This window comes from Acomys russatus, chromosome 3 (genome assembly GCF_903995435.1).
Source record: "Acomys russatus chromosome 3, mAcoRus1.1, whole genome shotgun sequence".
Taxonomy (NCBI): Eukaryota; Metazoa; Chordata; class Mammalia; order Rodentia; family Muridae; genus Acomys; species Acomys russatus.
The window spans coordinates 66,859,442-66,873,508 of NC_067139.1; the positions used below are offsets into that span (position 1 = coordinate 66,859,442).

At 37.4% G+C, this 14,067-nt stretch overlaps 1 protein-coding gene across 7 annotated transcripts in view; it reads right to left on the bottom strand.

The window, feature by feature from the left end:
• Positions 1-14,067, bottom strand: part of Nrg3 (neuregulin 3) — a 1,024,516-nt gene that overhangs the window by 239,835 nt on the left and 770,614 nt on the right. For all 7 annotated transcript variants that reach the window (XM_051142204.1, XM_051142187.1, XM_051142174.1 and 4 more), the window contains exon 3: positions 1,784-1,857. In XM_051142204.1, the coding sequence (XP_050998161.1) occupies positions 1,784-1,857 (74 nt within the window). The remainder of the gene's footprint in view (positions 1-1,783; positions 1,858-14,067) is intronic.

The following is a 14,067-nucleotide window of genomic DNA, read 5'->3' on the forward strand; positions in this document are numbered from 1 at the left end:
TTACTTTGTATTATCTACAAGGCCTTGTCTAGAAATCTGCACTTGATAAAGATTTTATAGTCACATATAAAGTTTTATTTTTTTGAAAGAAGGGGCTGGTAAGAGAGTGATATGGCTCAGTGGGTAAAGGTATTTCCACAAAACCTGACAGCCTACATTCACTCCCTAGGATTTACATGGGCAAACTGACTTCCAGTTTTTCTCTGACCTCTATGTGTGCACCATGACATACATATGTGCACATGAACACATATGTGTGTGCAAACGTGTGTATGCACACAGTAAACCACACAGAGACACACACACACAATACATATAAACTTAATTTGAAAAAAGGTATTAAAAAGAAGAAAAGGAGAATTAGAGGTGAGAAAAATGGGAAAGCAGAAAGAAGGAAAGAAAATGAAAAATGAAATGCAAAGTGGACACCCCAGGGACCAGCTTTGAGGCAGTGGAAAGGAGAGAGGGAGAAAACAAATCACCAAACTCATTTTTCATGTGGATTCCTAATATCCCAAATGTATGTGTCCAAGAACAACTTAATAGACTTTCTGATACTAGCTCAAGGAGTCATCACCTAGCACAAACAATGAAAAAAACCAGCAACACTCTTGTGATAATTTCTGGAGAACGGTACGTCACACCTCAGAGAACAGAGATCTTCTGGGCTGTGTTGGTTACTGGCCTTTTAGCAACCTCCACACTCCGCAAGGGGAGCTAAGTTTGCTAATGTTACAACAAGGTGAATGACTTGCCAAAATAAAACAGATTTCAATGAAAAAAAACTTCCATTTTTATATACATTTGGATTTAGCCAAGATAATTTGACCAGACATCCATGGAACAAATTGATATACACTTTATAATATGGTGTTGAAGACAGACAGATGTGTTCTGGCTGTTATAAAACACAGGAGGACTGGAAAGAACAATTTATTCTGTAATCAATACAAAACTCCTAGGATTCTCATGAGGCATGTTAGATCTATATAAAACAATAACATTGCTTTTACAGTTTATGTCACTATCCTCATTAAACTAAATTTTTTTAGTCCATCAAAGTCTCTTTTCTTTAGTAGTGACTCAATTGTAGCAGCAACTGACAGAGCGAAATAGCTTTCATGGCCAACATAATACTTGTAGTTTTAACCAGGACAGGCTATTTTCACATGGGAGGTTATTTTTAAATTCATATGCCAACTGAAACTAATAACCAATAGAATTGGAGTTGTAAAAACTGTCTTCTTTCATGAAGAAAAAAACAATAATTTCCTTCATATTATAATCCATGATATGAGAATAATGTGATCAGACTGGAGCTGGGTTTTTAAGGTTTATTTGAAAACATCTTAAGTAATTTCATATGCATATTTTCCTCTTCCAGTAAGGTTAATAACTTCACCATTATCACAAATTACCAGACAAAGTCTCAGAAGCAATATGAAAGTTCTGTTTCGTAAGATTCTTCAGAGTAATAATAAGCTATTTCTCTATATCCTTCTTGCCGCAACAGAGTGATCTTAGGAGGCAGCCTGGGCACTAAAGCAGGAAGTTGCCTGAAGCTGGTTCCTAGCAGAGGTGCAGGGTGGTGTTACTCAGGAGAGTTAGCCCTGGCTGTGCTGTGGACAATGACACCTTCACTATTTTCTGTACTTGGTGACTTTCAGAGACACAGAACTGAAATACAACCTTCAGGTGAGTTAAAAAAAAAAAAAAAAAACACCTTCACTCAGTCAGGACCATCTATACATCCCATAACAGAGAAGAAAAAGGCTCAACCTACTTGGATCCGATAAGATGGAGTCTGTTTTCGGCAGAAACTGATCACAACGGACACCTTGGTAGCCTTCCTTGCACCTGAGAAGAAGGGAAGAATGACAAATGTATGCATGTGGTTGTGAACAATTCGAGACTTCATCAAGCAGATTAAGCACTAACAGCAAGGTGAGAACAGGCAACCAAGCCTTTTGTGTTTGACTCAGCCTGTTTCTGATATCCACGGGCAGAGTCTAGACTTATAGTGTGTCCAAAACAAACAACTAAACATAACACCCAGAAGCACACAGCTTTGCAATCAGAGGTACAAATGCATTAGTACCCAAAGAACAAAGTCACCAGCATCTGAAATGCCCCTGTCAGTAGTGTGGATAGGGGTTATCCTAGTGCAAAGCTGGTAGCAGGTGCACACGTCTTTTGCAATCATATGGTCTCCAAATGCATTCAGAAACATATTGCAACCAGCATTTTTCTTACAAAACACATTTTCTAGTAGAACACATCAGTTACAGATTTAGGATTACTGTATTGTTTCCTTGCATTTTATTGTTTTGCTCCTTTGCTGATAATCTTGTTTTTGAACTCACCTCTTAGCTATTCCTCTGACCAGTGTCACTTCTTTGCTAGAAATATCAGCATTTCACCTGGGAATTTCTGAGGGGCATCTTTATAACTAGATCTCACTGTTTGCTCTTTTATATTAAGGAAACATATCCAAAGTGTCTGGTCTTTGCCAGGCATTATATACCACAAACAATCCTGCGGGAATACCTTGCTGACGCTAGGGACACTTTAGGAACAGCAGCAAGGAGGTATAGCCAAACCCTCAGTCCTGCTGTTTCCACCTGATTCAATCAATCAGGGCCACTTGACCAGCTCAGACAACAGCAACACATCCATTGCCAGTTCAAGCAACAGATGTAACTAAAGGCTCAAATCACTGTCTTGGTATAGTCTCTTCCAATTGGATGGTAGTGTTTACTGGTCTGCATGAGACTTACATAATCTGTCATGCTTGAGCTAATCAGAATGGTCACTATCGTCACCTGTGGGATGAATCTGTCCTACTTACAGAGGGGGAGAAATTGGGCTGCTGACAGGAAAATCAGATTTGAAAAACTGTCATCTGCTTGTTAGAAATTGATGAAATTGATACAAATATTCAACAAGATGGTACTGCTTGGCAGGGAGGGCTGTGGAATTTTCACCAGTAGTATGCTTTGTTTTCTGAATGTGATAGAGTGTTGGACCAGGCTTATTTAAGAGAGCAGCAACACTGAAAGCAACTATGTGATTTTCTGCTTTTCATTTTGAGTCAAATTGGAACTCAGGTAATCAGACAGGTTCTCTTCACCACCTTTTAAAAACATGACACTCTCAAGTATATTTAGCAATTTTTCAGATAGACTGAGAACAAAGATTTCTACTATGTATATACAGATATCCCTGGAATCTCAGATGCCTACAGATTCATTTGGGAAAACCTTTATCTTCATAGATTTCAAATAAAAAGTTATTTTTTGCTAGAAATAAAGTTGGCAGATGCTTGCTTTTCTAATGATAAAAAGTCAGCCGGACAATAATACTTCAGGCTAAAGCATATTTGTGATAAATAAGATAAAGTTCCATTTTCTGAACACTGTCCTGGTGCCAATATTTGCTTTCATTTAGAATTGTGCATGGCAAAGCACTTCAACCCTTATTGCCTATGACTGTGAGTTATGCCCTGGATATGTTATCACACCAGCCACTTTCTGGAGATGTTATTTCCAACCTACACAGAAGGTATTAAGTACCCTTTAAGTGTTTGTATGCTTATTTAACGTGAAACTGCCATCCCAGCATTGACAGCCTTTAAAGTAAAGTAACTTTGTTTTATTTATTTATTTATTTGTTTATTTATTTATTTATTTATTTTTGCTTTACTTTTTAAAGGTTTGTGGTTACTTAACACACATTATTCCATTTGTGTGTGGAAGAAAGAGAGAAGTTTGAAATGTTTCCTGTCTTAAAACAATTGGCCATGAATTACCACCCAACTCAGAGCATTATCCCTCATGGGGCATAAAGAGAATTGTAAAGAAAAATGTAAAGTTGCCTTCGCTTCTGTGCACTGCAGCTAATAAGGCTTGATGCTGCTGTAGCAGCTTTGCTCAAAGTAGAGATCCCAACATGGGCCACATACTCAGCCCAGCAAGATCGCTCTGTTGGAAAGAGGCACAGAGTCATGTGGGCCACTGCTAATTGGTGCTATGATTTGAAAAAAGAACACATAAGTTTCTCATTTAAAAATCACACATGCATCACCTCGATAAGTTCAGACTCATCCAGACATGAAGATGGGATGTTGTTAACACGAACTGCTGATGAAATGAGTTGGATCGTTGACAATATTAAAGCATCAGAGGGGAAAACATCATCAAATGGACCTCTATTGCCTGATTCAGTCTGGTAATGCTGTGGGGCTTGCTTCTGTGCCTTAATTGGAAGGTGACAAGAGTCATAGTTTTCTTTTTGAAAAACATAGTACAATGACCAAGCAGGGCATTTATACAGCAAAATGTAAGTCCCATCTTAAAGCATGACATAATGAATGCACAATTAGGAGTGCATAATTAATGTTTAAACATAAACATGACTGTCCATTAAAAAAATCACAACCCTTTCCTTAGCTAGGCTGGTAATCTGTTTACTTTCTTCTCTGTTTTGCTCTGACAATATTGGTCCACCTGTTCTCTGTATTCCTTTGCCTTTTAGGAACCTGCATTATAGCTACTATATTAAAAAAAAACACAATATTGTTTAGTTATTTCACAGTCAAGTTTTGATTCTGCATACTCAGGCAGGAAACAGCCAGGGTAGACAAAAGGTTGTATGAATAAAATGAGAGAATTATTACTAACTGTGAAATAGCCACAAAACAAAGTTGGTGTGCAAGAGCTGAGACATTTTCCTGCGGGCAAAATTAGCTTCAAATTCTCCATTTCACTCTGAGCTGAAGAAGTTGTCTCTTTAGAAAACTGTAACTTCTTAACATATATTTTGTTTTATTTCCAAATATAAAAGGTCATACAGAGGAGAAGCATGGAGACTGCACTTGAAGCCAAGTAGGGAAGGTGAAAAGATACAGCCATAACTATGATTGTTTCCTATATAATAAGAGGGACTAGCCACTGGCCCCTGGAGGACACAGACTGAGAAAAGAGATGAGTACTCTGTGAACCCAGCCCCAGCATCTACAAGGTCTAGCCAAAGATGAGTCTAGGTACCACATTGCACCCATGTCCACAGAGAACAAGATTGTGTAATTTCAAATGACCACATGACTTCTTAACACCCTCTCAGACTTGCTTTTACTCTTGTTCCCACATTTCAAGTTTCAGCTGAAATAATAGGCATCCTTTCATATCATTTTCTCTCTACATTGCACTTAAAAAAAGCCCAGTGGCTCCTTTTAGAAAAAACAAAAATCCAAGGACAATCAGTAGAGCCATGGAGACCAGCCAAGATGAGGAAGTACAAAATGCATTATCTCTGGCTAGAATTCAATACTTGTTTTGTCTGGCATGGTGACACAGAAATGGCCAATATATCAAGACTGCCTGTGCAAGGACCACAAAGGAAAGAGTTTTAAGTAGTCCGAACGGCACATTTTCACTGCCTCATGAACGTCTTGCAGGATAGTAAATAGCAATGAGTGCAGTGACTTGTGGCTGCTGAAGGAGCAAGGAATTCGTGATGGTTGAGTACTCTGCCCTAATGGGACACGTGTTGCACCCACACCAAGTCTCAAACAACAACCCGAAAGCAGGAAAAGAAAGAATAAGAACAAGAGATGGGGATAAAAACAGTGAAGCACTGGCTTCAGAGTATCACGTAATCAATCCACACTGATCTCACAGCAGCTGATGCTACTCCGTGCGTTTGGGCAAGAAGGAGACTGGTTCTGTCAAGAGCCAATCAGGAATCAGGGAGGAGATCACCAGGCCTATCCTTCCTGGTGATCTATTAGCTGTCAGTGGACTCGGTCCTGGTAATAATCAGTGGGTCATAAAACAACAATAACAACAAAAACAGATATGTGGGAAAAGAACTAGTATAGAGGTTGGAGGGTGGATAACAGAAGTTGGAGAGAGATATAAAGAGTAATGGGTGAGAATAGCTAGAATGCCATATCTATCTATCTATCTATCTATCTGTATGTATGTATGTATGTGTGTGTGTGTGTGTATATATATGCACACATATATAACAATTATATATATATTTCATATATATGAAGTTGTCATAGAAAAGGGTAATCGATAAAAAAGTAGTTTGGTCTCATGTTTACGTTAAATGGGAGCTGTCTTCTCTGATTGGCTGAAAACAATTCTTGCAGCCATCAACTGAACTACTGCTATCACCATTTTCACCCCTTTCTTATAGTTCTCATACATGTTTCCTTGTTTGAGCTAACAATCGTAGTGACTCCAGGTAAAAACTAAAAACTTCCCAGGTGTTTTTAATAGCTACACAATGCTTCCAGAATTTTTATTTCAGCATCTTGATAGAATAATATAATTTAATTTAAAAGACCTGTTATTTCTCCAATAAAAAGACACAGACTAACGGAGTGGATGCATAAACATGACCCAACATTCTTCTGCATTCAAGAAACACATCTCAACCACAAGGACAGACATTGCCTCACAGTAAAAGGTTGGGGAAAAATATTCCAAGCAAATGGTCACAAGAAACAAGCTGGGATAGCCATTCTAATATCTAATAAAGTAGACTTTCAACCAAAATTAATCAAAAGAGATGAGGATGGACACTTCGTACTCATCAAAGGTAAAGTCAACCAAGAAGACATCATGATTTTGAACATCTATGCTCCGAATACAAGGGCTCCCACATTTGTAAAAGAGTTATTAACAAAGCTTGCCCCACTCATCAATACCCACACATTAATAGTGGGAGACTTCAACACCCCACTTTCACTCAAGGATAGGTCTTTGATTCAAAAACTAAGCCGGGAAATAACCTCATTAACCAATGTCATGAATCAAATGGATCTAACAGATATTTACAGAACTTTCCACCCAAACGCTAAGGAGTATACCTTTTTCTCAGCACCCCATGGAACGTTCTCTAAAATTGATCACATAATTGGTCACGAAGCAAACCTCAACAGATACAAGAAGATTGAAATAATACCTTGTATCTTATCAGATCACCATGGTCTAAGGCTGGACTTCAACAGCAACAGAAATAACAAAAAGCATTCTAACATGTGGAAACTAAACAACTTTCTACTTATTGATACATGGGTCATGGAAGAAATAAGGGAAGAAATAAAAGACTTCCTGAAATTCAATGAAAATGATGGAACAACATACCCAAATTTGTGGGACACATTGAAAGCAGTGCTAAGAGGAAAATTCATAGCACTAAGTGCCTTTAAAAAGAAAATGGAATCATCCCACATAAACAACTTAACAACACATCTGGAAGCTCTAGAAAAAAAAAAGAAGCAGAAACACCCAAGAGGAGTAGATGCCTAGAAATAATCAAACTCAGGGCTGAAATCAATAAATTAGAAACAAAGAGAACAATCCAAAGAATCAACAAAACCAAGAGCTGGTTCTTTGAGAAAATTAACAAGATAGACAAACCGTTAGCCAATCTAACTAAAAGACAGAGAAACACTATCCAAATTAACAAACTCAGAAGTGAAAAGGGAGACATAACAACAGACACTGAAGAAATACAAAGAATCGTAAGAACCTACTTTAAAGGCATTTACGCCACAAAATTCCAAAATTTAAGGGAAATGGACAAATTTCTCAACTGATTCCATTTGCCAGAATTGAACCAAGACCAGATAAACAAATTATATAGCCCTATTTTGCCTATAGAAATAGAAGCAACCATTGATAGTCTCCCAACCAAAAAAAGCCCAGGGCCAGATGGTTTCAGCGCAGAATTCTACCAGTCCTTCAAAGAGGAGCTAATACCGATACTATTCAAGCTATTCCGAAAGATAGAAATGACGGAATATTACCAAATTCCTTCTATGAGGCCATAGTCACATTGATACCTAAACCTCACAAAGACCCAACAAAAAAAGAGAATTTCAGACCAATTTCTCTTATGAACATTGATGCAAAAATACTCAACAAAATACTCGCAAAGCGAATACAACAGCATATCAAAGACATCATCCACCATGACCAGGTAGGATTCATTCCAGGCATGCAGGGATGGTTTAACATATGGAAATCCATCAATGTAATCCATCATATAAACAAACTGAAAGAGAAAAACCACATGATCATCTCTTTAGATGCAGAAAAAGCATTTGACAAAATCCAACACCCATTTATGTTTAAAGTTCTGGAGAGATCGGGAATACAAGGCACTTATCTAAACATAATAAAGGCCATATACAGCAAACCAACAGCCAACATTAAAGTAAATGGAGAGATACTCAAGGAAATCCCTCTAAAATCGGGAACCAGACAAGGCTGCCCTCTGTCCCCATATCTCTTCAATATAGTTCTTGAAGTTCTGGCCAGAGCAATAAGACATCAAAAGAAGATTAAGGGGATCCAAATGGGAAAGGAAGAAATCAAATTATCCCAATTTGCAGATTATATGATAGTGTATATAAGTACCCCCAACATTCCACCAGAGAACTCCTACAGCTGATAAACACTTTCAGCAAATTGGCAGGATACAAAATAAACTCAAAAAAGTCAGTAGCTTTCCTGTATACAAATGACAAACAGGCAGAGGAAGAAATTAGGAAAACTACTCCCTTCACGATAGCCACAAACAATATAAAATATCTAGGAGTAACTCTAACCCAGCAAGTGAAGGACTTATTCGAAAAAAACTTCAAACCTCTGAAGAAAGAGATTGAAGATGACATCAGAAGATGGAGGAATTTACCTTGTTCGTGGATCGGGAGAATCAACATAGTAAAAATGGCCATCATACCAAAAGCAATTTACAGATTCAAGGCAATCCCTATCAAAATACCTACAAAATATTTTGAAGATATTGAAAGATCAATTCTCAAATTCATATGGAGAAATAAAAACCCAGAATAGCAAAAACAATCCTATACAATAAAAGATCCTCCAGAGGAATCTCGATACCTGATCTCAAGCTGTACTACAGAGCAACAGTAATTAAAACAGCCTGGTACTGGCAAAGCAATAGGCTGGTGGATCAATATAATCGAATTGAAGACCCAGAGATGAATTCACACACATTTGCTCACTTGATTTTTGACAAAGAAGCCAAATCTATTCAATGGAAAAATGATAGCATCTTCAACAAATGGTGCTGGTCTAACTGGATGTCTACATGTAGGAAAATGCAATTAGACCCTCATTTGTCACCATGCACAAAACTCAAGTCCAAGTGGATTAAAGACCTCAACTTAAAACCAGAGATCTTAATTCAGTTAGAGGAAAAAGTGGGGAAGAGCCTGGGACACATAGGCACAGGAAACAACTTCCTGAACAGTACACCAACAGCTCAGGCCTTAATGTCAACAATTAATAAATGGGACCTCATGAGGCTGAGAAGCTTCTGTAAGGCAGGAGACACTGTCAGTAGAACAAAGCAACAGCCTACAGACTGGGAGAAGATCTTCACCAACCCTTCATCTGACAAACGCCTAATATCCAAAACATATAAAGAACTCAAGAAAGTAAACACCATAAAACCAAACAACCCAATTGCAAAATGGGGCTTGGAACTTAACAGAGAATTCTCAACAGAGGAATATCAAATGGCCAAGAAACACTTAAAGAAATGCTCGTCCTTGTTAGTCATCAGAGAAGTGCAAAACAAAACGACACTGAGATTCCATCTTACACCCATCAGAATGGCTAAGATCAAAAACTCAAATGACACCACATGTTGGCGAGGATGTGGAGAGAGAGGAACACTCCTTCATTGCTGGTGGGAATGCAAACTAGTACAACCACTTTGGAAAGCTATCCAGTACTTTCTCAGAAAAATGGGAATAGGACTTCCTCAAGATCCAGCTATCCCACTCCTTGGAATATTCCCAGAAAATGCCCTACCACACAACAGGGACATATGCTCAACCATGTTCATAGCTGCTTTATACATAATAGCCAAAACATGAAAACAGCCTAAGTGTCCCTCAGTAGAAGAATGGACTAAGAAAGTGTGGTACATTTACACTATGGAATACTACTCAGCTATTAAAAACAAGGAATTCCCGAAATTTGTGGACAAATGGATTGATCTAGAAATTATCATAATGAGTGAGTTCACCCAGAAGCAAAAAGAGACAAATGGTATATACTCACTTATATCAAAACACTAGTCCAAGGGATACGTACCATGAAAAACTTTACTTACCAAGAAAGTGGGTCAGAGGAGAGGACATCCTATTGAGACTTTAGGCAAGAGTAGCATGGAAGAATAAGGAAATAGTAGGACCCACAGGGCCTGGAAACCTACAAGAAGAACTTTATGACAGGCAGATCTGGGTCCTGGGGTCCTTCTCAAACTAAGGCACCAGCCAAGGAGAATATAGGCATTAAACTTCGAACCCCTACCAAGACCTAACTGATGATCAGGATATTCTCCACCGGTGAGTGGAAAGTGAGATCTGACTTTCACACGAACTCTTGTGCTCCTTTTCTGACCACGTCCCCTGGATGGGGAGGCCTGGCGGCACTCAGAGGAAGGATAGCAAGTTACCAAGAAGAGACTCGATATTCTAAGAGCATATATGGAGGGAGGAGGTCTCCCTCAATCACAGACATAGGGGAGGGTAGAAGAGGGGAAGTGGGAGGGAGGGAAGAATGGGAGGAAACAGGGGAAGGCCTAACAATTGAGATGTAATATGAATAAATTAATAAAATTAAAAAAAACTCCAATGTGTATAATAATAATTCAATCATCTAGAATCTACCCACAAATCTCCTAAGCTTGAAAAATGGAACAATGCTTTCCATATCCAATATGTCACCATTTCCCTGAGTTAGCATTGTTTAAAAGTACCTGTCCTCTTGAGACACTGTTTAGTGAATACCTTTCTGGGCTGAAGCTCCTCTGTGAAGTGTACTTGGTTTATTACAGTAACTCAAGGGTTTGGCATTAGGAAAATAATTGTAATCTCAAAGCCAAGCAATAAAATTTGATTTCAAGCAGCCCTGTTGTAGCTCAAACCTCACCAGTTAATTTAGTAAATCTCACCTCTTAATACGTGTGTTTTTTGACAATGGAAGAACTTACATATTAAATAATTTAAAATAAAAATAATAAAACACCTGTTATGTGAAGTACATTTTTTTTTTGTACTTTCTCTTCCTCCTAAATTTGCTTTCTCATTTCTTAGAGGAAGGTGTTATTGCTCACCTGACCTGTTCTCTCACTGTTCTCTGTCTCAAATCTCACATATGATCTGATTATATACATGGATGATCTATCTAACACATGATCTGATTGTGTAGTCTTTTATCCTTAGGGGGAAAGTAGCCATTCCCTTTGATATGACCAGAAAATAGCTGCATGCCGTAGTGAACTACTCTGTTGATTTCAAGGATCCTATGAAATGCAGTTTCGATAGACAATTTCTCTCAGTATTTCACCCTGTCTCCTGCCAGTCTTCTTCAGTCCAGTCTTTGCATAATGAAAATGGATAGATCATCATAAAACTATATTTATTTTTTGGGGGCTGAGTAATTATAGCATTACCTGATTCTGAATCCTAGAACTAGTATTTAATAACTGCTTAACCTTTCTCATCCATGAAGATAATGTCAGTTAATGGCTAGAATTATAATTAGTAATAAATAATATAATATAAAATGGCACTTTGTAAACATTCAATAGGTTACAGTTTTGTTCATTGAACTATCATCCCAGCTTTTTCAGAAAGGGAGCAGACAAAGAAATGTTATCTATACAAATCCCACAAGATTTATACTCCCTGTAAACATAATGAACTGACTTCAAACTTCTGCCTTATCTGTGTTTTCAATGTATAGATTGCATTTCATTCTGTGCTTTATGCAAAATTAAATCATTGAGAATATACAGTAGTTCAGATACCATATACTGAAACTATTATTTTAAGAGTGATAGACTAAATTCATAAATTATTACTTAATATCAAAATGTCCTTATGAAAACAATTTCATAGATACTGACTTAAAGTCGAACTTATTGATTTAAAAAATTCCTCATTATCTATAGCTAGGAAGTGTCCCCAGAAAAATATTTAATAAACACTGCTAAAATTTGTTTCTTTTTCATTCATGATTTGAAATTATAGATATTCGGGATGTATAACATGCTTTGAAATTTGTATGTATTGTGGAAAGGATAACCAAATAATACAAGTTATGCTTTGCATATATTTTGCAATAAGAATATTTAATATTTATTCAACAGTTTTTAAATACATACATACATAGTTGTCTTACAAGATGCAGTATATCTTTTGAATTTACTTCATTCATGTCATTACTGGGAATGTATGTTAGTACACTTAATGTGGAAAACAGTATTGAAGTCACTCAAAAAGTGGAAAATATATCTGATTCAGAAACCTCACCATTTACTTATGTATACAAGCAAAGTGAAAAAGCATGCCCTAGCGTGTTTAGGGCTAGTTGCATGTTTATATTCACTGAAGTGTTATTTACAGTAGCCAGGATATGGAATTGTCCTAAGTACCTAGAAATAACAAAGGGGAAGTAGTTAAAGAAAAATATAAGAACAATGAGTTACTTGCAATTCTGATGAAAGAATTTCCTTCTGTCCCTTGGTGAATCACAGAGGCACACTATGCACGTCATGTACATTACTGAACTGCTTGGCTAACTTCTACAAGATACTGTTCATCTGTGGATCTTAGAACTTCGACCTCAGAAACAGAAGAGAAAGGTGGCCTTCTAGGAGCTTAGGGCTGGGAAGTGAATGTTGATGACACTTCTTAATGACAGACTCCCTGGATTAAAAACCAATATAAAACCAATTAACCAGCAAAAACAAAGGATGGCTTCAAGTAAAACAAAGTGAATGGCCCAGCAATAGAAAGATAGATTTGGAGATGTCATGATTCCATAGGCTGCTTGATCTGAATGATAAATGTAATGTGCGGGCCAGAATTTTTTTTCCCCATGGGTCTGCAGCCTAGAGCCTTTGGCTCAAAAGCATTAATGGTTTTAGGACATATTCATGTCCCCAGCCAGTCTTCAATTGAAAGTAGATGTTGGTTTGACCACAGAGAATATTGTGACATTGATTAAAGTGTACGCTTTCTTTAGCTGAACTAAGAATTTAATTAAGTGATCTTATTTAAAAGGGAACACTAATTAAGACAGAACGATCTGTAAGTTAACCGCTTGGTATTAACACTGCCTACTGACTGTGGATACAGCTTTTCTACACTTTTGATTATAAAAGGAGGAGTTCAGGGTTGAATTTGTGTAAATTCCAGGGTAGCAGCTACCTTCCATAATGTGGTGATTTCCCAACATGTTACTGCAATACCTTATCAGTTTAGAGGCGTCCCAACTTTGCTGGTGAAATTGATTCTTCTTACATCATTCTGATATTTCTGACTAAGGAAACAGTATTCAAATTTTAAAGAAAACACTAGGATTCATTTTTGCAATTTATCCCTTCAGGAAAGTTTCGTAAATGAAACCTAATGAAGACTAATTCCTTAACGTAAAACTGTTATGATTTCATATGCAAGTTTTAAATCTTCTACTTAGATACAAAAAGAGAATACATTCAGTCACCAAGGGATACAGGAAGAGAGTGACAAATTTAAGACATACTGAGGAAACACAATAGCAAACGTGTGCTTGAACAGACTTAAGGTCTTCTCTACCAGGCACTGCATCTAGCAATTACCTGGCCAGGTACATCATTTGCCATCAAACCAGTGGCCATTTATCTAGATCGTATTATTTTACCTTTTACTATGGCACAGTTTTGCTGGGACTGTCATTGCCAAGAAGAGACTATATCTGTTTCCAGAGGCATTTAGTGTTTACTATGGTGTCCTGACCCTATTTGCTCTGGGCTTTCACTTTTTTCCTTACGACTTTAGTCACAAAACTAAAACATGTAGCATAGGATGAAGGTACCAGACAATGCAGAAAACTATATAGTATGATTGAGTACAAAGATGGGCTGACTAATCCACTCTTTCCAGTTTAGCTTTGATTTTTACCACATATGAAATTAAAAAATAATAATAATCTAGCCAAGACTAACCTATTAGCATGGCGGGAAAAT